The 26321-nt window shown below is 42.4% G+C and overlaps 1 protein-coding gene across 1 annotated transcript; it reads right to left on the bottom strand.

The window, feature by feature from the left end:
* Positions 1-663: 663 nt before the first annotated feature.
* LOC147882580 (microtubule-associated protein RP/EB family member 1B-like) lies at positions 664-26000 on the bottom strand. Its single transcript, XM_087400547.1, has 8 exons — positions 25391-26000; positions 21761-21829; positions 21591-21677; positions 20925-21031; positions 20570-20733; positions 14724-14797; positions 8559-8672; positions 664-1419 (listed from the first exon to the last, which is right to left on the bottom strand). Exons 1-8 carry the CDS (start codon positions 25499-25501, stop codon positions 1123-1125), a joined length of 1023 nt encoding a protein of 340 aa, XP_087256673.1. The 5' UTR covers positions 25502-26000; the 3' UTR covers positions 664-1122.
* Positions 26001-26321: the final 321 nt, after the last annotated feature.

Genomic DNA, 26321 nt, shown 5'->3' on the forward strand with positions numbered 1-26321 from the left:
GTTCAAAAAGCAACGATTTCACATACATCATACAAGGGGGTGTTGAGCTTCAAATTGTACATCTTGGCATGCCAAACTTTCCAGTCCATGCTGCAAGATCCTTATAAAAATATTTATTGAAAATTGCAAAAAAGAAGCCACTGTTTTAGGAAGTCATGTAGATCCTTATAAAAATATTTCTTGAAAAAGCAAAAAAAGAAGCCATTGTTTAGGATGATGTGCTGTAACACTCATACTGCCAAACAAAGAGGTCGTGCTGAATTACAAAAATGACCTTGCTGGGATTTTTTCATTAACAAGTATAGCTACATGAAGTGAGAAAAATAATTGATGGTGTACTGTTCTTCCTTGTACGAATAGATTATCAATGGATGAGGACTAACCCTGAGAACATAGGGATCATTCATTTGATGAATGATTGTGATTTGCTGATGATCCATCATAATCATTTCATTTTCTGTTTTGACATCTTGAATTGAATGCTCTAGAAGTAAACGATAAATATATAAGGCTATCCGAAACCATACACAAGCACCTACAAAATCAGGACTGAAACCACATAATGATGAACATTTTTAAAATAAAAAATTGCCACTCAAGACGAGCAGTAGACATATTTGTTTCAGAGAGTGGGAATCAAAGCCTTGATCCTTCCATATGTATTGATGATTGTTGGTATTAGTTACATTTGCATGTGAGGAGCTTCTTACTTCCACATAGTACAGTTCAAATTGAAGCTCCTAGGTCTATTACAATCATCAGTAAGCTCAATCCAAATATTCACCAGAAAATCTCGCAATAACCTTACCTGGACACTTTAAACCTCTGGATATGACAAAAAATAGCTGGAAAGTCGGTATTTAGATCCTGTGCATGATCCCAGCAAATAGCTTGAATGTGTTGTACAAGAGAAGGCCTCTATAGTAGTTCGAGAGAGGATATCTTTCCGCTTTCTCTTACTCAATGGCAAAGTCATCTGACAGGTTTAGAATCTCTTTATCTCTGGCCTTGATGAATATTTATAAAAGCACTGAATGTCTAGAATGGCATTGCCCATTCCTACAGTCACATTTTCTAAATGAATACAAACTTTCATTCACTCCTTTGAACGATCTCAATCTTTTAAGTTGCAAGTACACTCATAGGAGAGCTTGGCTGCAATATATCTCCTCCATTTGCAGAACCCCCAAAGACATTCCTCCATGGCCTTGGGGGGAGATTTGTCACTGATATATGATCCACATCTGAATTCACTGATGGTATCTTCTTGTAGCTCTCTCTCCCAAAATTTGCACCATCCTCAACTTGAAAATCCCTCGCTTCATCTTCAATATGTTGAGAAACTAAGGCATGTGCTTCTTCAATCACTGTTGAATTGTCATCAATCGCATACAATATCTTCTGCACAGCCAATACCACCTGCTCCAAAACCATCAATAGCAGCTCTTTTAGTATAGCTATTCTCCTTCGAGGTCCTATTCTACTCAATCAGTCAAGCCACAACTCCTATGATACCATACCAATCACAATTGCAAGACAAAAGATCCCTGGACACCAGAAGATTTACTTCTATTTTGATTGTCAGGTCACACATACCTACTGTTAAAAGTTCCTAAAACAACTTACTTTGTTCCTATTCCTCCATATCATATATGATTTGTAGGATTTGCAGGAATATGAACAGAGTAAATCACTTTGGAAACTTTGATCACTGATGTCCACAATAGACATATGTGACCAGACATTCGAAATGGAAGTAGGCCTCTTGAGTGTGAAGCAATACGTCTCTTGATCTTTTAGATGGTCAAACTGGAAAATTTTGACAGCAATAGAATCTATTACAAAGTGATGGAAGCAACAAGAGAAAAAGGGTGGTTTCAAAGACGCACATAACTAGTTGGAAAGGTGGGATATCTCAAGCCAGATATACCTGAGAAGAAAGAGGCCATAAGGGACTTTGTGCAGCAGAAAGAAGTGGACACTTTGTGGAGAGGATGTAAGGGGAGATTGGATTTTACAAGAACGTGACCAACCCCATATTAACATACAATGAGAGACATGACATCAAGGACAGTATCTCCATGTACAACAAACAGGCTATTTGCAGATTTAGGGTCAGCTCCCATGACCTGGAGATAGAGACTGATAGGCCAGACACCCCTAGGCAGGAGAGGCTCTGTAAAATCTGTGAGGACAGTTTGATTGAGGATGAGCATCACTTTATATGGCAGTGTGAGGGATGCTCGGCCATCAAAATTGACACAGGATATGTGGACGGTGGTACCACAGGATTTAATGGCCTTTCTCTCCCTCCCAGCATGACAGATTGCAGCTACATTGATCCAGATGGCAATGCATAGGAAGACACTCCTAGCATCTAGGAGCAAGCATTGACCACCGGGGGGATCTTAGCAATCCTCTATAGTCTTTCACCAACGATTGGGTGGGGTATGCAGCCATGTCTAGGACCACATAGTCCATATCTTTGTTACTACTTTTCTCATTTTAGTTCTACATGTTTGTAATTTTGTTTCATTGTCTCAGTAACTTTAGACTAAGTTGGGTAGGTTTACTTACCCTATTGCGGATTGTTGGTTTTTCTTGTCTAGCGGAACTCTCTAGACTTTGTATTTTGTACTTGCTTTTTTTCTAATCCCAGGAATCCTAACAGGTCTCCCGCATGTGTGTGTGTGTGTGTGTGTGTCTCTCTCTCTCTCTCTCTCTCTGCAAAGGCCTTACAATAAGCTGTCCTGGAGAGCAGCAAGGAGGCCAGAATCTACCATTGGTGGGCCAGAGCTTGCGCAGCAGTCTGGAGCTGCAAAGAAGGCCACACAACACGCAGTCTAGCCTGCAGATCATCTGAAGAGTAAAGAGCAGTACACTGCAGGATCAGAGAAAGGTTCAAGGAGCAAACACTGCTTTACAATTGGCTGTCCATTGTGGAGCAGCACGAAGGTGTGTTTGTGGGGCATCACTAAGCCGCCCACTGAAGCTTTAGGAGAGCGTGCAGGCTGAGAGTGTTTTGAAAGTGCCGCGAGTAGGTAGGAGAACAGTCTTGAAGTCTCAGGGTCCATATAGGCAGCATCTTGCTGCTAGATGGTCGCCGGGATGTGGCACACCTTTTGTACAAGGTTCTGGTCCATCTTTGGGACAATATATATTTACTGTTTCTACTCACTTGAAGCATACCTTAATGACTGTCTACATCTATCTCTGTATGTACTTGTACACATTAAGGAAAGATGTGTGATTTGAATCAGCACTATGTGGTTTCTAGGCTATGCTTTCAGTATCTCCCGATGTGCAAGGAGTGTTGGTTGTAGCGAGCAACCTCCACCTCTGTTTTCTAACATGGTACCAAAACCTTGAGGAAGACTCATAGGCGTTGGGAACTCGAGGGTGAGATCCTTTGAAAGAAGATCTCAGTTCAAGCTTGTAGAAAGTGACTTCTATGTTTGAAGGACAGGTACCCTTGCACAAGGAGGGCGACTTAAATTCTCATAGGTGTACTCCTAAGCCATTCATTTCCTTGTCATGGCTGCTACACTACCCATTCTAAGGTTTAGGAAATTGTGTCAGCTCGATGGAAGAAACTACCCTCATTAGAATATGGAGATCTAGCGCCACCTGGTGGTTCGGATGATCTCGGAGATGACAACAGGAGTGGAGGCAAGGCCACAAAATGTCAAAAATGAGGCTTGCCCAGTGGTGACAGCAGCGGATCCAGTTGCAGTCAGGGATTGGGTACTATGAGATGCAAAGGCCCTCGCCATAATTATTGGCACCACTACGGATTCATCCCTCCTTCACATTTACTTGGCAGACATGGCATCTTCAGCATTGCTGAAGGATATGTATGAGATCAACAACGCGAGTGGTAGCAAATCACTCCACATATTTGACTGCATATGACTAGCCTTGTCCAATTGGTCACCAATTGTTGAGAAACAAATTGCTCTTTAATGGCATGCATCATAGACCAGCATCCCTTTGATAGTGAACAGCAACCACTTGATTCAAGTTTTCAGCATTCAGTAGAGCCAGCTACTAGCACTACTTTGGATGTCATAGTGCAGAAGTACTACCCCCAAGGGAATGGACAGGCCGAATCCACCAACAAAATAATGCATACAGAGACCAGATTAGTCGCCTACCATATGCCATGACAACAGAAAAACGTAGAAGAAAGGAATGGTTTGACACAAATCTTAAAGTGTGGCCAGGATCCTCGACTTGGAAACAAAACTATACAACATGAGGATGAAGGGTAGGAATCCAGTCGGGAATCACATCACCAAATGAAGGTGGTGAGTGATCAACTATTAGTCGTTGGTCACTAGACGGACTTGGCTAGAATTGCTAGGCTTTTGCTTGGCATGATCCCCCAGGAGCTATAAAGGGTTTGTAACGACCATGATTACAAGACAATGCTCAGAACCAATTACCTTTGAGGAACTAGTGCCCTACTTCTGCAGGAAGAAGCCTGGGAAAGAGAGTATGACAGATCCAACGACAAGGCCTTTTTTGCACAAGAAAAGAGCAAGGGCACAAGGAAGGGTAAGCCTAGTAACATCAAGCTTGACAACAAAAGGAAAAAATGACAAAACTAATGATGAGAAGGATTCTTCATCCAAGGCGGAGGCAAGAAGAAGAAGAAATTCTTCTATCTAATATGACCAGTTGCAAAGGGCTGCAAAAAGAAGAAGGCTGACCAAAAGAGAAGGAAGGAATCCAATTAAGAATCAGAGAGTCAAAACCAGCAGCCAATGTGGTAATAGAAACAAGGAAACTTACAACTATGAGCATTGCTGCGTGTGGGTATTCACCGACGGTGGTTGGTGAGAGGCGGTGTTGAGTTGATCTGGGTCACATCCCCATGTGCGAGCCCCCAAATGAGGAGGACATGGGGGAGGCAGACCATAACCTGGGAGAAATGCCACATGGACAGAGACAAGATATTCCCTAAACGCATATCTGAAGGTATATGCAGGGCTGCCACATGGGGAGCATGCAGGCTACCATGCGGATAGCATGGACAGCATGAAAAAATGTCAGAAGACTGACTAAGGCAGTACCAGCCTGGAGCAGAGGACACTATTCAAGGACAGCCAACAGGGCTGTCAGTTCTGCAGACCTGTGCAGCAAACATGGCATTTTGGAGTCAGATATGCGCAGCAGACAGGTGCCAGGCAGAGCGCTGCCTTGTGGCAGCAGGTCACAGCAGTGATTGGGCAGACACGTGTCTACAAGACAAGGTCGGGCTAGTCTGCAGATGGGTCGGACTGGTTTCAAGAGCCTCCAGCACTATAAAGGGCCCAAGACCTAGGCACTATTATCCATCATCTGTGCCTCACAATAGGCAGTCCTGGAGAGCAGCAAGGAGGCCAGCATCTCCTGTTGGTGGGCCAGAGCTTGCGCAGTAGTCTAGGGCAGCAAAGAAGGCTATCCAACATTGGGTGAGAGCAGTATACTGCAGGATCAGAGAAGGGTTCAAGGAGCAAATATTACCATTGGCTGTGCACTAGAGCAGCAAGAAAGTGTGTTTGTGGTCATCAATACACAGCCCAGTGAAGCTCTAGCAGAACATGCAGGCTGAGAGTGTTTCAAAGGTGCCGTGAGGGGTAGGAGAACAGTCTTGGAGTCACAGGGGTCTATATCTAGGCAGCATCTTGCAGCTAGATGGTGGCACACTGTGCACACCTTTTGTACAAGGTTTTGGTCCATCTTTGGGACAGTATATACTTTCTGTTTCTAGTCTCTTGAAGCATAGTTCAATTACTATCTACATCTCTCTCTATGCACTTGTACACATTAAAGAAAGAGTGTGATTTGAATTAGCACTGTGCCGTTTCGGGCATACACTTTATTATCTTCCGTTGTGGGGAGCGTTGGCTGTAGCAAGCAACCTCCACCTCTGTTTCCTGACAGGGATTTGAAACCCATTTGTTCAAAATCTCTTTCATTTTAGAAGATAGTACATAGAAGACTGGAACACATGCAATCTAAGAGATTAGGGATTACTCAAAACAACAAAACAAGAGAAAGCACGATATAGATGAAGAATAAAAAGGAGAGGGGAGAAAAAAGAAAGGAGGCTAAATCTGAAAGGTTGCTAAAGAAAGGGTCATAAAAACTTACACTGGACATCAATAAAAACAAGCTCTCACTGATAAAATACCAAGAAAGCTGCTGGGAGTAAGAACACTTGAAAGATAAATACATTGATGCCATGGGCATCCTCAGCCCATTGCATGCTGCGTAGGTGGAAAAAGGAACCTTGGACACACGGCAGGCCAGACCACTGAGCTGTTTCAGGGTTCCATCAACACATGTGGAAGCCACAAAGTCTGCCACATCATTCGTGAAGCAGAATATAGCAGCAAAAAGTCCAGTCAGCATGCTGAACTGTCACATCAGCAAGTCCCCACAGAAATAGGCCGCGTGGCAGCCATGCAAGCTGCCATGTCATCTCGGGACCTTCAGCAGATCTACAGTGGGTTTCAGGGGACGATCTGGGTCAGACATACAAGTGAGATAGAGCCAAAGGTTCCAGTTGTTCACACATATGATTGGTATGTCTCAAGAGCCCAAACGTGGATGCTCTTGACATCTCTTCAGGATGCTCATTACTATGGAGACCTTCCTCAGGCCCAGTTGGAAGTCATTTATTTGTTCTAGTTTTGAGTAGTAGCTGCCCCACTTTGGACAGCTATGAATGTACATCTTTCTGAATGAAATATCTCTTTTACAAAAAACAAGTGTGTGTAGTAGCTGTTCCACTTGGGGACAGCTATGAATGTACATTCTTCTTAATGAAAGGGTTCTTTTACACACACACAAAATGTGTGTGTGTGTGTGTGTGTGTGTGTGTGTGTGTGTGTGTAGGACTCCCTACTATGAGGGAGCCATAAAAAGAATTCGAATTCCTCCTAACCACAACTTTAGGAAGGTATAAAGCAACTGGATTTCAGAGAGCTATGAGCAGATTGTAGGATCAATCAAAGAAATCCAACATCCACAGAGATTTCAAAACTGGAACAGCCCAAATTGTCAAGGATGCAGAAGTGGTTGATCCGGAGCTTTTCTTGCTTCACAGGTTTAAGGACGGCATTGACAGATCTACAGCACTTGAATGCAGTATTCAAGCATTGGGGCTCCCAACAGGCACTGAAGGTTGACGAGGATTCTTCTAAGAGGTGTTCACACTTCCCTAGTTTCAGTTTCTGCAGATGGGGATGTCACAAGCATCTTAAGCCCATGGCATGCTGCCTAGGTGGCAAAAAGAGCCTTGGACACATGGCAGCCAGCCCATGGGGCTGTTTCAAGGTTCCACCTCACCATCTATGGAGCCTAGGAGCAGGCCAAACATGCCTATCAGGCTGTTTTACTATTACGCCAGCAGGATTATCCCACCAACAGATTCAGGCGACAAGATCTCTGTCATACTCAACGTAGATCTATCGTCTGCTGCAAGGTCTGTAGATGACATGGTCTCTTGTGTGGCTTCCAGGTCAGGTCTTCATAGGGAAGCTACCGGCTAAAGCACAGAAAGCTACAGGGGCACAGCAGCAGCCACGTCTCGTCTGTCACAAACCAACATGAGTCGGTAAAGAGTAGTTGCAGGAGCCGTTACAGTCGGTGCTATTCAGGGCACTGACCCAAGCTTTAAAAAGGGACCAACCCCTTCATCCTACTCCATCATTCAGCCTCAGCCTACAGTTCAGCACCAGTCCACAGCCCTCAATGAAGAGTGCCCCCACTCCCCAATCATGAGTAAGAGAAGAATCGATTGTCTCGACTCTCTCTCCACTGTCTCACATTAGGAAGGCTTCCGACCGTCCCCAGTAGTTCTATTCTCATCCTTTTGGCTTTTACATCAATAAAACAGATACACTACGGGAAGGGGCAGTTACACCAGTGAGGCTGTCTGCACATTATCACTCACATGCATGAGAAAGAGAGTCCTATGGACTAGTGAGAGAGTAGTTTACCTCAGTGCCTATTGCAATTGCAATTGAGTACCAAAAGTTGCGTAAGAATTTGCAAGTCATTATCTATGTTTCAATTAATCTGAAAATATTTTCATTAGTAAAATTGACTCTGAAAATCTATTTTGCACATCAATGCTAAAAACTGCCTTGATTAGCACTCTCCCCTAGATCATCTACATATTGCAAAGAATTTAACAGGAGTACATCTAAGTTTCTACAAGTAGCAAAGAAATCTATTTCCAGTATTAGCAGCTGCACTGATGATTCAAGCACTGTAAACACCCCACCCCAAACAAAGGAAAATCTCCCCCTAAAATCAAAATCATATTCTGGTGGTAACGATTCGTAGAGAGAAGACGATGCACTGCAAGATGCTGCCTTGTGTGCTATATGAGACATTTCAAATTCTGGGAATAATAGCTTAATATTATTTCATTCTCGCATTAGGGTTCCTGCCATCCAGGACATCAGTAGCTTCTAATCAGTATTACAAGTCCATAAGTTTCATGAGAATTCAAGCATAATCACATTTATTTTTAAGACCATGAACAACAGTATTGAACTTACAGGCAGGTTTTCTAGATCAGGATTTTGACAAAGAATCTCAATGTCTCTCAGCTTTGAAAAGTAAAAGTCCCTCTCCTTCTCAAGGTTTTCCACTAAATGCTTTAACTCAGCAACCTGCATGTCACAGATTCCAAAGTCACTCACTAAGTCCATAAATAGTATGCATAGTCATAAATCTCACCCATCAGTAGAAAAGCCTCTCTCTCTCTCTCTGTCTCTGTCTCTCTCTCTCTCTCTCACACACACACTTTTTTTTTTGGTAAATCCATGATTATATTATCAGCAAAATTTACATGAGGGTCTCAAAAAAACAGAGAGCCTCAACAGGAAATCAAAAGTATTTCCAGGCATGACTGAGGAAGATCTCCTTGATGGCAAGCATCATAGATAGATTGCCGTAGGGAGAGTCTGAAATATTCATAATATTGCAAGAACGGATTCCCAAAATATCTCATGTTGTGATCTTGCCATATGGTCCAAAAAGCCCAATATCTGACCCAGTTCAAAAATAAAGAGTAATGGACCAGGGTTGTAGGAAGTCTGCCAAAAAGCCAAAAATGTTTCCCACACACACACACACACACACACACACACATGAAAGTGAATGCATGTGTACCTGCATACATAACGTGCAAATGCATACCAAAGGTGCAAACAGCCTAAACATACAAATTGTCTATGCTGTCCCTTTCTCTGCTTTTTGCTCTGGAGTTACAACATAAGCATAGTTAAGGATAGTTTCATACTTTTAAGTCAGACAAGGAACATTGGATCTTGCTTAAGGAGCTCAAGATGTTTGATTCCATCACAGTCAACACACCCATTGAGACGCGGATACCTTGAGAGTGATCCGTTTGAGGATCTTGCTGTGTATTGGCAGCAAGTTGGCAAGTTGATCTACATATGTTCTGCAGTTGAGTAGGTACAATTCCACAAACCCAGTGCAGTTTGGCTTTTGTGATGTAAATTGGGTTGGTTGGGCGCCCCACATTCCCTTGTGAAAATCTTATTTCTAATGATGCAAGTACAAAACAAGATCCCACGTTTGAGATTCATGAAAGCATCATACATGTTGGTATGGGGGTAGCTCATTGTGACATGACAAATCTAATACTTGAAGAGCCAGAGGCCCAATGTGCTACATGAAATGCCACTCATGCAAGATTCCAAGCTATGTGAGGCATTCTTGAACAGCAAGCAATATTCAAGCACTTCTAAGGAGAAGACCTTTGGAGTAGTCCATACCAACATTTGTGGAGAAATGGAAGCCTAATCACTTTTTCGTTTATGGTGCTGATTGGCAATTTATTTGAACTTTTTCATTTGAATTTTATGCTTGTGCCTGAAGCACAGCATATGAACTAGAACATGCAAAAGAGCATTTTCATTGCATACATTTGGAGTTGAAGAAATAAAGGCTCCCTAACTCAGACAAGGAAAGATGACTTTCAACCAGGACATATTGCAGGAGCAAGGTAATGATCCAAACATGGGTGCACGTGAGCCAAGACACAACAACTGGGAGGATCTCAAAGGCAAGAAGCCCAAGTGGATTAGATTTGTAAAGCTATGGGCAGATTCGAGAGTCAATGAAGAAGAAGATAGCCAAAGCACAAGAGGCTTACCAGATTCAAGCAACAATCACCACATAGATGTGCAGCACAAGGAATGTCAGTGGGTTCACCTCAAGACCGTCAAGAAGAGACGTGAGTAGATTGGGAAGAACTGCCCGCAGGTGCCAGGTCAGACTGTTGGACCATTTGCGATCATTCAAGTTACCCATGATGTAGCAATGAACCTTCAGTTCCCCAAGAAATGGACAATGCATCTTGCTTTCCATATGTTGTGGCTCAAGGACCATTGAGAGAGCTTCCAGAGGTGGAGCACAGAAGATTATTGACAACGGGAAGGTGGTCGATCTAGAGCAGATTTTGTTCATAGATTCAATAAGGGCATTAAAGCTTGCGTGCAGTCAAGAGGCTCCCACAAGGTGCTATGGGTTGACAAGGATATTTCCCCATCCTTAATTTCTCGCAACATACAAATAGGCCTTCAAACCTAGTTTCAGATTCAGCAGAAGGGAAGTCATGGGCATGCTTCAGCCCATTGCATGGCTTCTATCTAGCAGCAAGAACACCCAATAGGTGGCCGAGTGGCCTGTGGTAGCCACACACACTACCATGTCATTCATGAGGAACTTCCCCTCCATGCTAGAGGATAGGTGCATGGACAAGCGGCAGCCAAGCGCAGCCCTCCACATTAGCACATAAGTGGGACACATGGCATTCAGGTGGTAGTCCACGTCAGCCCACAGGTGCATCCATATAGGCAGAATGCCAATAGCAGGCACATATGCAGGTAGATATGTGGCAGTCTGCTCACTGCCATGTCAAGCAGACTGCTGCACCAGTCAACAGTTAGAGGTAGAGCCGGGCCCCTCCAATAAACCAGTCGGTTACAGGCAGATACATGAAGGTTTTAATATGCTACAGTCTAGTTGGATCATTTCCGAGGGTAGGGACAATAAAAAGGCAGCCCTGCCCCTCATTTCTAAGCAACAAGAGCAGCAGAATGTCACAACAGGAGGACAGTTGCACCCGGTTATGCTCCCCTACAGCCTTCATTCTCATGCACGCACATGGGATTCAGTTCCTTTCAATTCAATAATCTTCCACTCTATTGAGATAGTCTGACGGTCTAGTGAGAGAGTAGTTTCACGCACCTAAATGTTACACCACCTGAGTAGGGAATCCCTGTGCCTGCCCCCCTCCGCCAAGTGCCTGTTCAGAAATCTTGAAACTGCATCCACCTATCTTTGGCACCAAGATCTTTCAGGGATCCACTCAGGTCTGGATCCCAAGTCCACCAAGATCACCAAACCCTCCTCTTTCTATGTCTCCCCATTCACTAACACATAGTCTTCAACTAAGTAAACCACAATCATATCCAACAATAGAAGACCCGGTGTTCTCAAGATCCATTGCCTCTGTTAGCAGCTCAGCCTCTTCAAAGACCAAGCACCAACAACGAGTACATTGGGATACACAACTGGCAGATTCCTTGATCCATGAAAACATCGAAGAAAATGGCAAAAAATAGTATATCATACCCAGCCATCTGTGGAGAAGGGTAGCAATACTAAGTAAGATGGACCTGTTGCCCACACATCACAAGGCCGCATTGTGCTACCCAATTGTTCTTGGCCGTGATGTTCATTCCAAAGTCTTATCTTTGAGAAATATGTGACCCCTAAGCTTATCCTTTGCAAACTCCAAGCTGGTCAAGTCGCCTCCAACAATCCAAGAATCTAGAATGGGCAAGCGAGTCATGAGCTCGTGCCAAAATAGTTTCCTTAACTCTCTACAAGCTGCAGCATTCTAATGCAATAAGCCAATCATGGATTTACTAAGCTGAATGTCCACCAATAAGCTCTACTTGATCAAAAATGTTACAAGTCAACATATAGCTTGGGATGGAGGAAGGAGAGCATGTGCATGAGCACCTTATAAAGATAAATATGTCAACTAGTGGTGGTTGGTGAAACAGTGACACAAGTTAGCAAGCTATACTATTGCTTAATATGTTGCCCAAGAGCTTCACCATTTTGTTACAATAGATCGGGGGTAAAGGCAAGGGCAAGCTTGGCAATGATAAGCACAAGAAAAGGATGATTCTTCAAAGAGTTTTACATTTCTCTAAAAATAAAGAAAAACTAGATCTGAAATAAATTCATCTTTTGTATTGATGTAGAGATCCTTGGCGCCTAACTTCTTTTGTATAACCTCGTGTTGCGTGTTCAACCTTAACCCTTCCCAAGAGTCATGGTTGTTAGACTTAAGACATGACATGTTAGGCATGCTTTAGAGAAGGGTATTTTAGGTGTCTTAAAAATAAGATACTTAAGACATGTCCTTTAAAAAATATATGTAAATATTTAATTAAAAAAGTATACAGATATATATATTTGGTTCCTAGGTTGGAGCTGCCATATATTAGTAATTACATAGGGTCTAAAAATTTAACACGTCACGTATTAAACTTTTAACTTTAGAGTCTATGCACTTAGCGCACTAGACATTCAAAATTGAAGTACGAAATCCAAATAGGGCTAGCTTGTAAGGCAAGTGGCCTACACGTGAGAGTTTGATAGAGCCTTGAGAGAGAAAAGGGCTTCAAACACAAATCAAAAAGCTCTTGGAATGCGTGAGTGTGGAGTAGATACTAGATTTAAAAATGGTTGAAAGAAGGCGGGGGAGACTCCATTCTGTCTTGAGCACTTTCTACCTAGGCAAAAGGTCTCAAGCATCTCAATGTTTATGAAACATGCCTTCAAATCATAGTTACTAAAAGGACACTGGAATGGGTGCAAAATCAAGAAACACATATAGTTCAATTCACGAATCAATTATCAAGCCTCAAAATGCTAGTGCAAACATTACAAATGCTCAAGAGGTTTAGGGTAAAGGGGTACAGAGAATATATATAAAATCATGATTTTATCACGATGTTCCCTAGCTGTTACCCTATGAACATTCATGAATTCACAAATCAATCATCAAGCCTCAAAATGCGAATGCAAACATTACAAATGCTCAAGAGGTTTAAGGTGAAGAGCTGCAAAGAATATATAGAAAATCATGATTTTTATCATGATGTTTCCTAGCTATTCCTTAAAATCGGAGTTCGCTAGAAGTTCCTTATCATCAACATTCCCAAGTTCCATATGAAAGGAACGTTGTTCTTTGATAACGCTGCTTCAAATAGCCCATCATCTTTTAGGATACCATTGAGGGAACAGGCTCAAATCTCCTCCCGAGTTGCTTCCACCTGGGGAATAGATTGCAAAATAGCCAGTCTTTCTTTCTTGTCGATGTCCTTGCGATAGCTGACTATATATAGTTTTCAAAGCATGATAAAGAAGCTCTTTTTTGGAGCAAGAAACCTATTCTTGCGCTCTCATTTATCGAGGCATGCAGCAACAGAAGAAGCTATCTTCATTGAGGCAGATAATGAAGAGCAGCCCTACAACACTTTATAGGGAACGCTTTTCTTTAAGAGACCTCATCTTTCATGCTATGTTGAAACACATATAGGATTAATATCACTTTCTTTGGAGAGATCCAGAGTTGTAGGTCTGACAGCAACATTACCCTTCATGCCAGATCATTGCAGGCATCTTCAATAAATCCCTCACCAACAAAGACAATAACTTCCTTACATCAAATCACACAGGTTAACCATAACAAACCATGTTCAAGAAACAAATCCCAATCTGGCTGAGATAACACATATGGTACCGCATCAACAAGCACCTGCTAAGTAAAACCCTCTCCCTATATGAGCCCTATATTTCTAGTAGGAGGACGATTCTTGCTTCATTCCACACTGTCAGTTCTCTTAATTGAGTTGTCATTTGCTGCCCTAACTTATCTCCCTGCTGCCGAGCTTCCTTCACTACTGCCTCGCTTGGCTATTTGCATCCCAGACCCCTCAAACTCTCTTATCGGTTGTCCCTTTACTCCAAACAGCCTCTTTTAGTTCATTCTTGAACCTTTTCCTACATCTGGCAGCTTGATTTCACCTTATCCTTCTTCACCGCCAGTCTGCACAACACGGAAGTTTCTTTACAGCCATTGCTTCTGAATCATTACCCTATATCTGCCCTGGATTTACAATTACTTTGTGCATGTTTACAAATCGTCTGCAACTGCCAGGTCCTTTGGATCGCTCAATTGTGCCATGAGATATTTACAAAGCCTCTATCTTTCCTTATCCCTCCCCTCATTAGGTACCTCAGGTACTACCATCTATTTTTCCCTCAAAATTAAGCCATCTACTATGAGTGTCATCAAATACCCTTCTGAAACTCCTTAAATTTCAGATCTGATTCAATTCAAACATCAGGTAACTTTAAATCTTTAAGGCCTACTATTTCTGCTGAGCAATTATTGTGCAATGTTTTCCGTTCTATGTTCTCTCAACAGTCTCACAGTTAACAATCTCCACCTGTTTAAACTATGGTCATACAAAGATCTTCTGTTTCATTGATTGTTTCCTTGAGCGGCACATCCTCACCACACGAAGTATGCAGACTTTAGCTTGAAGCATTTCATCAAACTATACAAGTTCAAGAACTTCAGATATTAGAAAGAAAATAAAACTCACTTGTTCATTCAAAATCTGAATTTGTGAAGGAGAGGACCAGCTAGAGAATGAGAGTTGCTTTGTTAACTTGCTCCCTGCACAGTTTCGAAGCAGACCAAAAAAACAACAACAAGATTTTATACTTCAATTTCCAGCCTTCAATATCACAAGGTCTTTTCTAACTACTTTCAGGTGAAACAAAACCTGAATTATTTCATAATCCATTCATCAACGCCTCCAGCAGTAACTAAATTTTCCTTTTTGATAAGCAGATAAAGGATTAAAGGTTAAACAAAGAGGCAATTTTCAAGCTACAGAATACACATACAGAGTGGTATGTCACATGTATAAGATGAGGCAGATGGAGTAACTGAACAATAACAAACTCATGAGTAATATCAAGAGTCCCATATCGTAGACTTCAGAGGATTATTAAGATGAAGGTGCAGAAGGAGTTGGCGCTACGTACAAGTCCTCATCATGTTTTGCTCAATGTGGGCCTAACCTACTAAACATGGAATGCACTCGGTCTTAGGTTAGTTTGGTAGCTCGTGCTACTACTTGGCCACCAGCTGCTCCTGATAGCCTTAGTAGAGTTTCTGATGTATGCTAAGGGCCTCCTCTCCTCTTTTTTATTATTTGTACTTGGATGTTGACATGATTGGAGTGATACATTTTGGATTTACTTTTACTTTTGAATCTTTGTCGGCTCATATTTGGGCTTTGGAGTTACCCACTCACATAGGTATTGGAGCGTCCTTTCACTCCCTCAACTCAGTAGAGCTTGTCCTCATGAATCTTTAATGTTAATAGATTCAACCATGCTGGGCATTTGATTTTACATCCTCTCTATCTATTACTACTTCCTTAGCATCACCCTTTTTGTCTCCACAAGTGGAGCCTTCTTAGCCTAGCAATCAATTTTGCAATATTATGAACCTCTGCTTCTACCTCAATCGCTCCAAAGGTTTAGATATGCTATCACCATTTAGTACTTCTCCTAAGAAAATACAGAGTAATCTTTATTAGAATTGGCATCGGTCAAAGAATGGTGAAGTTGGTTAACCAAGAATAAGTTTTATTGTTTTTACTTTTGCCTTGCATTGGTAAAAAAGAGAACTATGGGGACGCCCACAAGGGACTAGAAATAGTCCAAGAACTAGGAATGCATTCATGTCGCTAGCCTCTAATGGGTTAAAGGGTTGGAATTTGTTTGTACAATGTGTAGGATACAAGAGAGTGCAAAAGAGACCCAAGATTGGGGAGAAAAGCACAAAAAGGGCGGCTCTTTAAAAGAGGGTCCACAAGACTAAAAAGGTGCCTAAAGCCTCCAATTTAGGAAGAAAAGCCTGAAATCTTGGCTTTTATGTAAAAGTAGCTTTTAGAAAGCAGGCCCTAGCTTTTTGCTAGGCCAAGTCTATAAAAGAAAGGCCCCAAGCCTCCCAAATGTATTCAGAATTGTACTCAGTTCTATGCTCTTTCAAGAGTCAGTTGTACAAAGATTATTCTATTGCAATAAAGACCTTCGGGGGGTCCAGCCCTTATTTCTGGGCCCTAGTGCTATGTTTTTCTCCTTACCCCTTCTCTCCCAGCACTCTATCTTGTTGGCCATTCGATTTCTACAATTTTAGCACGTTTCCCGAGGAGTGTATGGAATTTCCAGTGCCATGCATCTTGCCCCAAGTACCGCGATTTGCTTCAGAAGAGTCCCGCGTTGATTGCGAACTGTCCCATAGTGGCTGCATTTGCCGCTTTATATTCAGCTTCACTGGAGGAGAGAGAGATGTGGCTTTGCTTCTTTATTGAGCCGTGATATGCATGCGGAGCCCAATGAGAAGCAATAACCTGAAGTGGACTTGTGGTCATCAATGTCCCTTGACCAATTTGAGTCTGAAAAACCACTCAGCAATGCGTCACTATCTGGAGCATAATGCAGCCCATAAGAGAGTGTACCATGTACATATTTGAGAACCCCTTTCAACTTTTTGTTGCGTTCCAATGCGTGACTGTGGGACAATGCATGAACTAACTGAGTAACCCTGTGGCATAGGCAATGTCTGGTCTAGTGGAACATAAGTACATAAGACTAACCACCAGTTGCCTGTAGAGTGTGCCATCAAACTTTTCAGCCTCATCATGCTTACTCAGGTAGATTCCCTTTTCCAATGGAGTGGCCACACGTTTACAATTCTCCATGTTAAATTTCTACAAGAGGCCCTTGGAATACTTTGTCTGTGACATGCTGATCCCCCCTTGGGTCTGCCAAAACTCAATGCCAAGACAATAGTGAAGTAACCCCAGATCTGCCATGTCAAATGTCTGACATAAGATGAACTTCATTGCTACAATTCTCTGCAAATTACTGCTAATGAGTATAATGTCCTCCACATACAACACAAGAATGACCAAATCTGTGTTTTCTTGCAGAACATAGAGATTGGGCTCCGTTTGTGTATTCACAAAGCCCTGGGACAGCAAAAACTGATGTATCTTGTGATACCATGCAATGGTGCTTGCTTGAGCCCATATAATGCCTTTTTCAGCTTGCATACCTTGTGCTCTTGTCCCTCCACCACAAAACCTTGGGGCTGCTACACATAGACCTCCTCCCATTCAAAAAGGCAGTCTTGACATCCATCTGAAAGACTGACCAACCATAATTTGCAGCTAAGGAAATGACACAACAAATGGTAGTCATTTTGGCCACTGGAGCAAAAGTTTCCTCATAGTCAATTCCTTCTTCTTGAGCATACCCTTGGGCAACAAGACGGGCCTTTTGTTTCTCAACAGTACCAACTGCATGATACTTGACTTTGTAGATACATTTGGTTCCAACCACATTCTTACCTATGGGAGATCAACCAAATCCCATGTACCATTCTTCTCAATGGATCTAATTTCTGATTTCATGGCTTCCTGCCATGCAGGATGTCCCTATGCGTCCTCAAAACGATCAGCTTCGATCACTGTAGTCATCAAGGCAAAATTGACATGATTCTGAGCACTTTTGGTGCTGGCCCTGGTTTTCCCTAAAGTGGGCTGATCTCTGGCATCTGCAAGAGTCAACCTAGCCCATCTTGGAACTGATTTTTAACCTGTACCGCTGGGAATAGCAACTGGAAGTGCCAGAGTTGCATCCTTTGCACGACAGTGATAGTGCTTCCAAATATTGGGCTGTCCCTCTCCATGAGCTGGCTGCAAATCTGAAACATTCGAGGGAGAAGCACCCTCAACATGTGGCAATTCAGCTGGAGTCTGAGAGGTAGAGAGAATATCAATTGGAGAACCCAAATCAACTGAAGGGCTGAAATTAGGTTCATCCTCAAACAGTACAATATCTAGAGGTGTATCATCATATGGAGGCAAATCCTCATTGATGGGCTGCATGCTATCATGCTCAGCAAATAAAACATCCCTGCTTATGATTACTTTCCTTGTGGCTGGATCATAAGGCCTGAAGTCTCTACTTTCAGTTCTATACCCCACAAAGATTCATTTAGTGCTTTTATCATCAAGCTCGGATCAATTTTGAGCCAGTACCAAAGCATATGCACCTGACCCAAATACCCTGAAATGATTTACCTTGGGCTTGTGTAGCCATAAAATGCCTCAAAAGTCGTCTTGTCAACCAATGCTTGTGTTGAGCATTGATTCTGAATATATGTGGCTGTAACTATTGCCTCACCCCAAAATACTTTGGACATTTTCTTATATTTCAGCATGGGCACCAAAGCTGTCCTAAAATGCAGTAAATGCAAAATCATTTCCCTCTTCTGCAAAATGTGCATGAAATGGTGATGCATTTGCATTCTCAGTTGCGCAACATAATTACTGCTTGTGCCTTGCCTCTTTTTCTCATTGGCAATCCATTTTGGGCACTCTGCAATGTAATGACCAAGCTTCTTGCAATAATTGCATCTGCCTTTCTTCACCTTTGCACCTTTATATGCATTCTCAGCATTTGTGCTTGCATTTCCCTCCTTCCTGGCCTGATGGGCATGGCTAGTCTTTTTCTGAAAATGACCTCTTGTAGGCTGAAATCTACCCTTTCCATGGGTGGCAAGAGCTTGCTGCTCCTGACTAGAGGAACGGGGAGCATCGGAAGTCCTTGTTTTTTCCTGCAAGAGCAAGCCAACTAACTCATCAAAGTGAGTGGAGCAGCCCTGAGCAAGTGAGTGGAGCAGCCCTGATTATAATGGTCAAGGAGGTAACAAATGTGCCATATGAAGGAGCCAGGTTGTTGAGGGTGATAGAGATCAATTTCTTGTCTTCTATGTCCTCATCAATAGCTGTGAGCTCATCTCGAATATTAGTAATCTTAGCAATGTGCTCTGAAAATCACATTGCAAAACTGATAAAGAATTCATTGCAACTCTAGGCACAAGTAAACACCGCATATTGACTTGATTTGTGCACTTGGCAACTGAATTGAAATGTCACCAATATGTGATTGGTATGGGCGGTTGTTATCTAGATGCACATTCCGGCACACCCTTGATGGAGCAAGGATCTTGAGCCGTTATTTCCTACAACCAATTTGAATGTCCCCGATTCCTTTGATGGTAGTTTTGCCACCTAGATGAGCATCTAGCTAGAGCAAGGATATTGAACCATTCTTTCTACAACACGTGTTGTAGTGCACACTTTTTCTTCTTTTTTGGGTGTTGAAATGCACCTAAGTTCGCATAGTCTGAGATTCATGTGTTCTATGTCGTTCCTTATTCCTTTATATCAATCATATTTCCTTATTCCTTTTGTTTTCCATGCATAGGGTCTTTCCTTATTCCTTTATGTCAATCGTCTTTCCTTATCCCCTTTGTGCTCCATGCATAAAGTCTTTCCTTATTTCTTTATGTCAATCGTCTTCTTGTATAAAAAGACTAATCTTGATTGTAGTGCCATGAGTAATGATTGCTATATGGAAGCTTTCAAATGAGGGAGGTAAACTTTGGAGAATCAGTTCAATAAACTTTTATTCTCCATTAGCCTATCACAAAGAATGTTTATCTCAACATTCATATGATCCATGACTACTTCACCATCCCTAATCTCAAGTTTGAAAGCTAAGGCTTGAGATTAAGACGGATCACAAGGGTCTTTTTCCTCACTGATTGGGCTCAACGTCGACCATATCTCAGCTGCCTAAGATACAAGGATCATTTGTGCTAACATTGCATGCTTCAAGCATGGTATAAAAATATCAATGGCCATTGCATTCAGCTCATCATAGGATGTCTTTTATTTCTTGAAGTGCAATTTCATTTGGAGCCTTCAATTCTCCAAAGCACTTTTGAGATGATTGATCTCGGGTTATTTTTAAGTATTGTGAAGAATCTAGCATCTCTATGCACAACCTCGTCGAGATAGAGAAAACCTTTTCTTATTTCAGATCATCAAACACCAGACTGCCTAGCACGTTGAAGTCAGCCACTGATGTCATATTGTTGATGATGGATTCTTCCAAATGACGAATAATGTAAACTAATGCTTTGAGCAATTACAATTGATTTGTGAAAACACACACACACAAAACAATAGAGTCGAAATCCAACATATATAGTGGCAATACTAGTGTCAATTCCAATGTCAATAGTTTGGGTAACCTTTTTTGAAATGGAATTTGAGATCAGCATTAGGCATGGACAGAAATGGCAAGAACGCAAAATATTCGATGGACTTGTGGTCTTTGATGGATAGAAAAATAATTAGCATCTTCTCCCCTCCATCATCCAAGATACAAACTCGGTGGTAAGAAAAGAGACAAGAGATAGGTAGCACAAAAACTCATGTTCATAGTAGACACCCTACACACACACACACACACACACACACACACACACACAGAGAAAGAGAGAGAGAGAGAGGACCTGAGGGGCGCATGGAGGATAGCGGAACACTTGGTGCAACTCTTGAATTTCCACTGGCGGCCTTGCTTGACACAGAAGGCTGTATAACGCTGTTCCCTACAGTTCCTCTCTTGTTTGCTTCTTTTCCACCTTTGCACAACTCTCTTCTTTCAGCTGGATTGTAGCTGTCCACATCAAGAAGAGCATCGAGAAAGTAAATCTTTTTTCAAAATCCCTGTGCAATTTACCCGGGCACATTGAAAAATACAGATATCCTTTGTGGTGCAGTTTGGACACTGTACAATGGAAGTTTAACAGAACCTTCATGAGAGGCATGCTTACCCATTACAAACACCTTCATGAGAGGATGGCTTACCTATTGTAGACACCTCCATTAACCGAGTCACAATAACGTTTAAGCCATTGCAGAAACTCTAGATTGTCCAATGGCCGACCTTTGACAAGTTTATTGACCTCGATGTGCTGCCCAAATAAAAAATTTGCACCATTAATACTATGCAATTACTTGAAAGAAGTAAAAGCAAGGCAATAGCTAGATAGATTCTAGACTTGTAGTAAAATGGCTCTAACTCCCAACTGAGTGTATGTATGTGTGTGTGCATGCTCTCTCTCTCTCTCTCTCTCTCTCTCTCTCTCTCTCTATCTCACACACACACACACACACACAGAGATGGGGCGAATGTGCCAAAGGGCTCGTGCATATACATGCCTGCATGCAGATGTGTATGTTTGCCCGTGTGGGCCCCGCGTGTGCATGCACAATTGTGCCCCTATGCAGGAATATTCTTGTAAAGCAGCCATTCTTTTTTGTTAAATCACCAATGTAGAGTGCTTCCATTTGTGAACCACACAGGGCCCCCAAGTTCTCTTGGAAATTGTAGCCTTTGGTAATCGCGTGGGAAAGTAAATACATACACCTTTTCTATATAATCTATGCTCCAAAAGCACTAGAACGGAGCCCATTGGTAATATTAGCTGTACACATGAAAACAAGAGTCGTACAAATTATGAACAAGGTCACCTTCTCAAGTTTTAACTTTGAGAACACCTCTTGAAGCACTTTGTAATTCTGTATCTTATCGTACTCATTCTTCGCCTCAAAATTCACCTGAAAATCCAATCAAATGTTTGTATAACTTCCACAGCGTGACCATATGCTGGGCCATATTTCAATCTCAAACTCAAGTGTACCTTGTGCATGGGGACCATTCCCGGATGAGTAGCATCTATCAACTGACATTGGACTGCCCCTGATGCTGCCTAAACAAGACAATGGAGAGAGGATACATATTTGTTAAATAGAAATATTATATTTGAAAACATATTTTCCACGTGCATCATGCCCATGCACCAAGAACACACAGCTTCAAAAATGTTACTACAAGATGATAATTTATTGTTTAACAATTGTCTCCTTCAAAAATGAGACCCAAGGTTTTAACGAAACAATATGTCAACACTTGCACATAAAACAAGAATCTATGCCATTGGATACTGAAAATTTGAGTCAAATTATTATTTTAGTACTTCCTTGTCCACCAATTACCCCATGTACCTTAGGGCTGTAAAACTGTGCACAGGGATAATGAGAACAATAATGAAACAATAGATGTAGCCTAGGGTGGTCCTTATTTTAGTACTCCCTTAGGGCTGTAAAACTGTGCACAGGGATAATGAGAACAGCCATGAAACAATAGATGTAGCCTAGGGTGGTCTTCGTAAGAATTTAAACTATTCACATCTAAAGTAAGAAAATGGATGCACATTCCAGCAGTCTCTTTAGCAAAGCATATAATTTCCTTCTAGAGAAATCCATGTATGACAGGATTTCCACGGGCAGAGTGCTGATAATATCTAGAGATATATGCAGCAGGGGGATCTTTTGTTGCTCAGCACTTCAATGCCACGACATGTCCCCAATGGGACATGCACATAGAGATTCCAGAATTCCAGGAGGATGCCATCTTGCTTCCACAGACAGATACCCTAACAGCAATGATTAGTTGCAGGTTTGAGCACACACAAAACAAGGCAACAGTAACACAGAATGGGCAATACTTGCCTGGCATGTGCACAATTCACGGATGATTGTTTGCAATAAAGCAGTACACATACTGTCCGTCCAATGGATTCTGTGGATTATGACATAGGTCTACTCCTTCAACCTAACAAATTTTCGATCTTGCATATCACCTGGCCTTACCCATCCATCCAGCCCCGCCTTGTAGTTACTTCCTCCACATACTTATCGCTATGACGTCGACCATTCAGCTCCTTGCTGGTTGTGCTGCATTTCAAGATATATCTGCCATATCCTGCTAAGACCCTCTACGATGTCCCAACATGCCCATGTAAGACAATGCTGACATGTGTTGCCCCACCAAATCATGTCTAAAGGAGGCAACCAATAGCTACAAGATAGCAGAGCACCACTGCCGTCCAAGGGATTCTGTGGATTATGACATAGGTCTACTCCTTCAACCTAACAAATTTTCAATCTTGCTTAACACCTGGCCTCACCCATCCATCCAGCCCCTCCTTGTAGTTACTTCCTCCACATACTTATCGCTATGACTTCGACCATTCAGTTCTTTGCTGATTGTGCTGCATTTCAAGATATATCTGCCATATCGTGCTAAGACCCTCTATGATGTCCCCAACATGCCCATGTAAGACATTGATGACATGTATTGTCCCACCAAATCACGTCTAAAGGAGGCAATCAATAGCTACAAAATAGCAGAGCAAAGTGTCACGAAGGCCTGAAGCTGAGCTCCCATGATTGGGAAAAACTTGCACCAATTTCAAAAAATCTCTTTAATGAGTTATTTTTGGAAGGCTTTCACATGGTCTAGACCATCAAAACCATTATTCCAGTTCCTAAAGCAGGATACTCTTATGGACTCTTTAAAGGGGAAACCCAATAGATGAGGTTCTCCCAATAATGTAGCGACGTCTGTTGGTATTGATGCCCAACCTATGCAGTAATGGAGACACTTGAGCAACAGACAATGAGATTTAGCAAGTTGCAGGCAAACCCAGCCAAACCCAGCCTAGGAAGTCCCAAGCGACTAGACACCACAAGGCAGGCTTGTTCCAAGCAACGAATCTACAAATTGTTATGTGGCTAGGTTATGGGCATCCTGTTATTGCCATGTGGGCAGCAAAATAAGCTATCACATAGGCAAACAGATTCAAGAATTTTGGAAAAGAAGAAAAAAAAGGATGGAGTCAAAGCCTGATTTCCCTCTACTTTTGAGAATTAGCAGTGTGAAATAAGTTTCCCTTATCTCAGGGTATTCGTGTCTCCAGCTACTGCACCTAGCTCATTATTATACAGCTAAATTGTAGCTTTGAAGCAATGGGTATTTATGGATATGTCCAACCTGGGTTCTTGCTACTTGCTATCTTAGACATTAAACACCGTATAGTGCAGTCCCCTTGGATTAATTGGTACTGGGCTTCCACTGTCCAAAAGATTTTTTCGGTCTTCCCTCGAGGTTCACAATATATCCCTCTTTCCAATGCCTTTTTTTTGCAGAGAGTTGTCCCTGACTTTTTACATGCACTCTTTCATCCTCACTCTCCTCAATACCTCTCTTCTTCTACTAGCATTACATCGCTCTCGGGCGGGAGAGTGCTTGCATCTTTCCCTTTGTCCGAATTTTATTGGCCTGCCCCTCGGCAAGCAAACTCGAAGCAAGGGTGGGGTGGGCTTGAAAGAAAAGAAGAAGAAGTTGTTCAAGCGAAGGGAGCTGGAAGGGCGGGGCAGAGACATGTTTCTTGAGGTAAAAATGAACTGACATCACTGTGAAAGCCTAGCACAGTACCTTTCTGTGAAGGTTTGGAATTGTACTCAATCAGAGTCTCTGTAGGTTAGTTCAAGCCAGGAAATATCTACTCACCGCTAAAGAAGATCTGAGCATGATTTCCCAGAGTGAGGGAGCGTACACGTTCATTAACCTAGTAAGACCAGGCATCGATAGGAAAGAAAAAATATTTTTTGCGTTCACAGGCCCTAGAACCCCGTAGGATTCGTTTAAAAGTTGACGCATTTTGATTGTGTAACGTACCTCAGAAGGTGCGAAAGCCTTGCAATTGGAACATCTTACTCACCATGGTATGAGTACTGTAGACACAGGCTAGGATAGAGTTGTAACACTGAACGTTAAACAGGCTTCCAACGAGTTGCTACCTAGCAGCGGTTTCGACAGCTCCTTTTCTCCAAGTTATTCCCATGCATCTTCCGGATCTGATTACTTTAGTTCCTTATGCATGTCCTTCACCATGTTCCCATTTCGTGTGACAAAATTCAGGCTGAGCACAACGAAGGTCCTAGGTACAAGAAAATCCTCGCTTCACGTGGCATCCTCTCCAAAGACAAATAAAAGTAATTGAAATTGGAGTCCTCCGCGGGACGCACTGGATAGGTGTAAGAAGACTTTAAACGCGAAAGAGAAGTCTCAATCCTTCCGAATTCTCTATCGAGACACTTGACGACAGGACCAGACGAATATTGAACGGATCGAGATTGCGATGCTGCATTTTCCTATAATTTCAACACAAGGCCGACAATTGAATCGTTCCTCTACAAATGCTAATGGTAATGAGTATCAAAGTGGCATTACATTCGCATTGTCAAATTTCTCCTTTGAAGTGTGAGAGAAAGCCTTGTGTCTATTCACTCGTTTTGACTACGAAATTCACAGCGCAAGGATTCAACTTTTGGGTGCATCGCTTGAAATGCTCTTAGCTACACGCGAAGCTCAAACGAAAAGCAAATCGATCAGAAAGGCTGCATGATAGGCGCCTCCTCATTACCTCTTCAACTTTGGCCAAGTTGAGTTGCAAAGTAGTGTTGATCCAAGCAAGTATCTCATTTCTTCCGACGAAATACGCACCATCCATCATTCCTATGTTCGCACCCGCCATTGTTTGAGGAGTGCAGATGAAGGCTGCTTTACCGACAGAAGAGAGGCATCTCTTGCTTTCGACCGAACCCAAATATCAAGCAAGAACTAGCATACGAGGACAAAACCACCCAGTTCAAAGATGCAAGGAACGCATACGATAATCCAACAAGCCGGAATCTGGCGACAGGGATACGCCAAGGAAAGAGCGTTGATCTGAACGCTATTAAAGCGAAAGATTGGAACGTGTCGTCGTCACAGATCAATGCGAAGACGAGGAATGTCCTAGGAATGGGGGACAGGACAAGGGGGAGAGAGGATGCGATCAAGAGGGTGGGTCGAGGAGCAATGTGGGGTTGGAGGAGGTAGCGGCAAATGGAGGAAGGCGAGCGAGGGAAGCAATCAAAGGAGATGCGAGGGAGGATCAAGCATGGCGTGCAAAGGTGGAAAAGTGAAGCAGAAGCGAAGAGGACAAAGGGCCGGCCTGGGGACGAAGGCAAGGCAACAGATCAGATGGAAGAGCGAAGGTGGCATTGGACGGCAATCGAAAAATCGAAAGCTCGAATTCGTATCGATTGAGAATTAGAGGGAATTGAAGATCGCTGTTTGAATCTTTACAACCAAAATCAATCAATCAATCACTGTAATTCGAATTTCTGTTACGCAAATCTCTCTGTGCAACTTCGATCAATCGATCGATGTTTGCAACATCGATCAATCTCTGCTGTGAATTTATGCAAAAATCCATTCGATCCTTCTCTGTGAATTCATCCAACTTCGATCGATCTCTTTTCCTGTAAAATCGATCAAGCTATCAATGTATTCACGCATCATCGATCGAT

This window comes from Dipteris shenzhenensis, chromosome 29 (genome assembly GCF_047967505.1).
Source record: "Dipteris shenzhenensis isolate YYH24624 ecotype China chromosome 29, Dip_SZ_1.0, whole genome shotgun sequence".
In the NCBI taxonomy this organism is placed as follows: Eukaryota; Viridiplantae; Streptophyta; class Polypodiopsida; order Gleicheniales; family Dipteridaceae; genus Dipteris; species Dipteris shenzhenensis.

Excerpts from the sequence above, each read along its gene's own strand:
- LOC147882580 (XM_087400547.1), bottom strand. The coding sequence starts at position 25,501 with ATGGCGGGTGCGAACATAGGAATGATGGATGGTGCGTATTTCGTCGGA. Across the intron at positions 21,678-21,760 it reads GAATGGTCCCCATGCACAAG|GTGAATTTTGAGGCGAAGAA; the intron begins GTACACTTGAGT and ends TTGGATTTTCAG. Across the intron at positions 21,032-21,590 it reads CAAAGTTAAAACTTGAGAAG|CACATCGAGGTCAATAAACT; the intron begins GTGACCTTGTTC and ends TTATTTGGGCAG.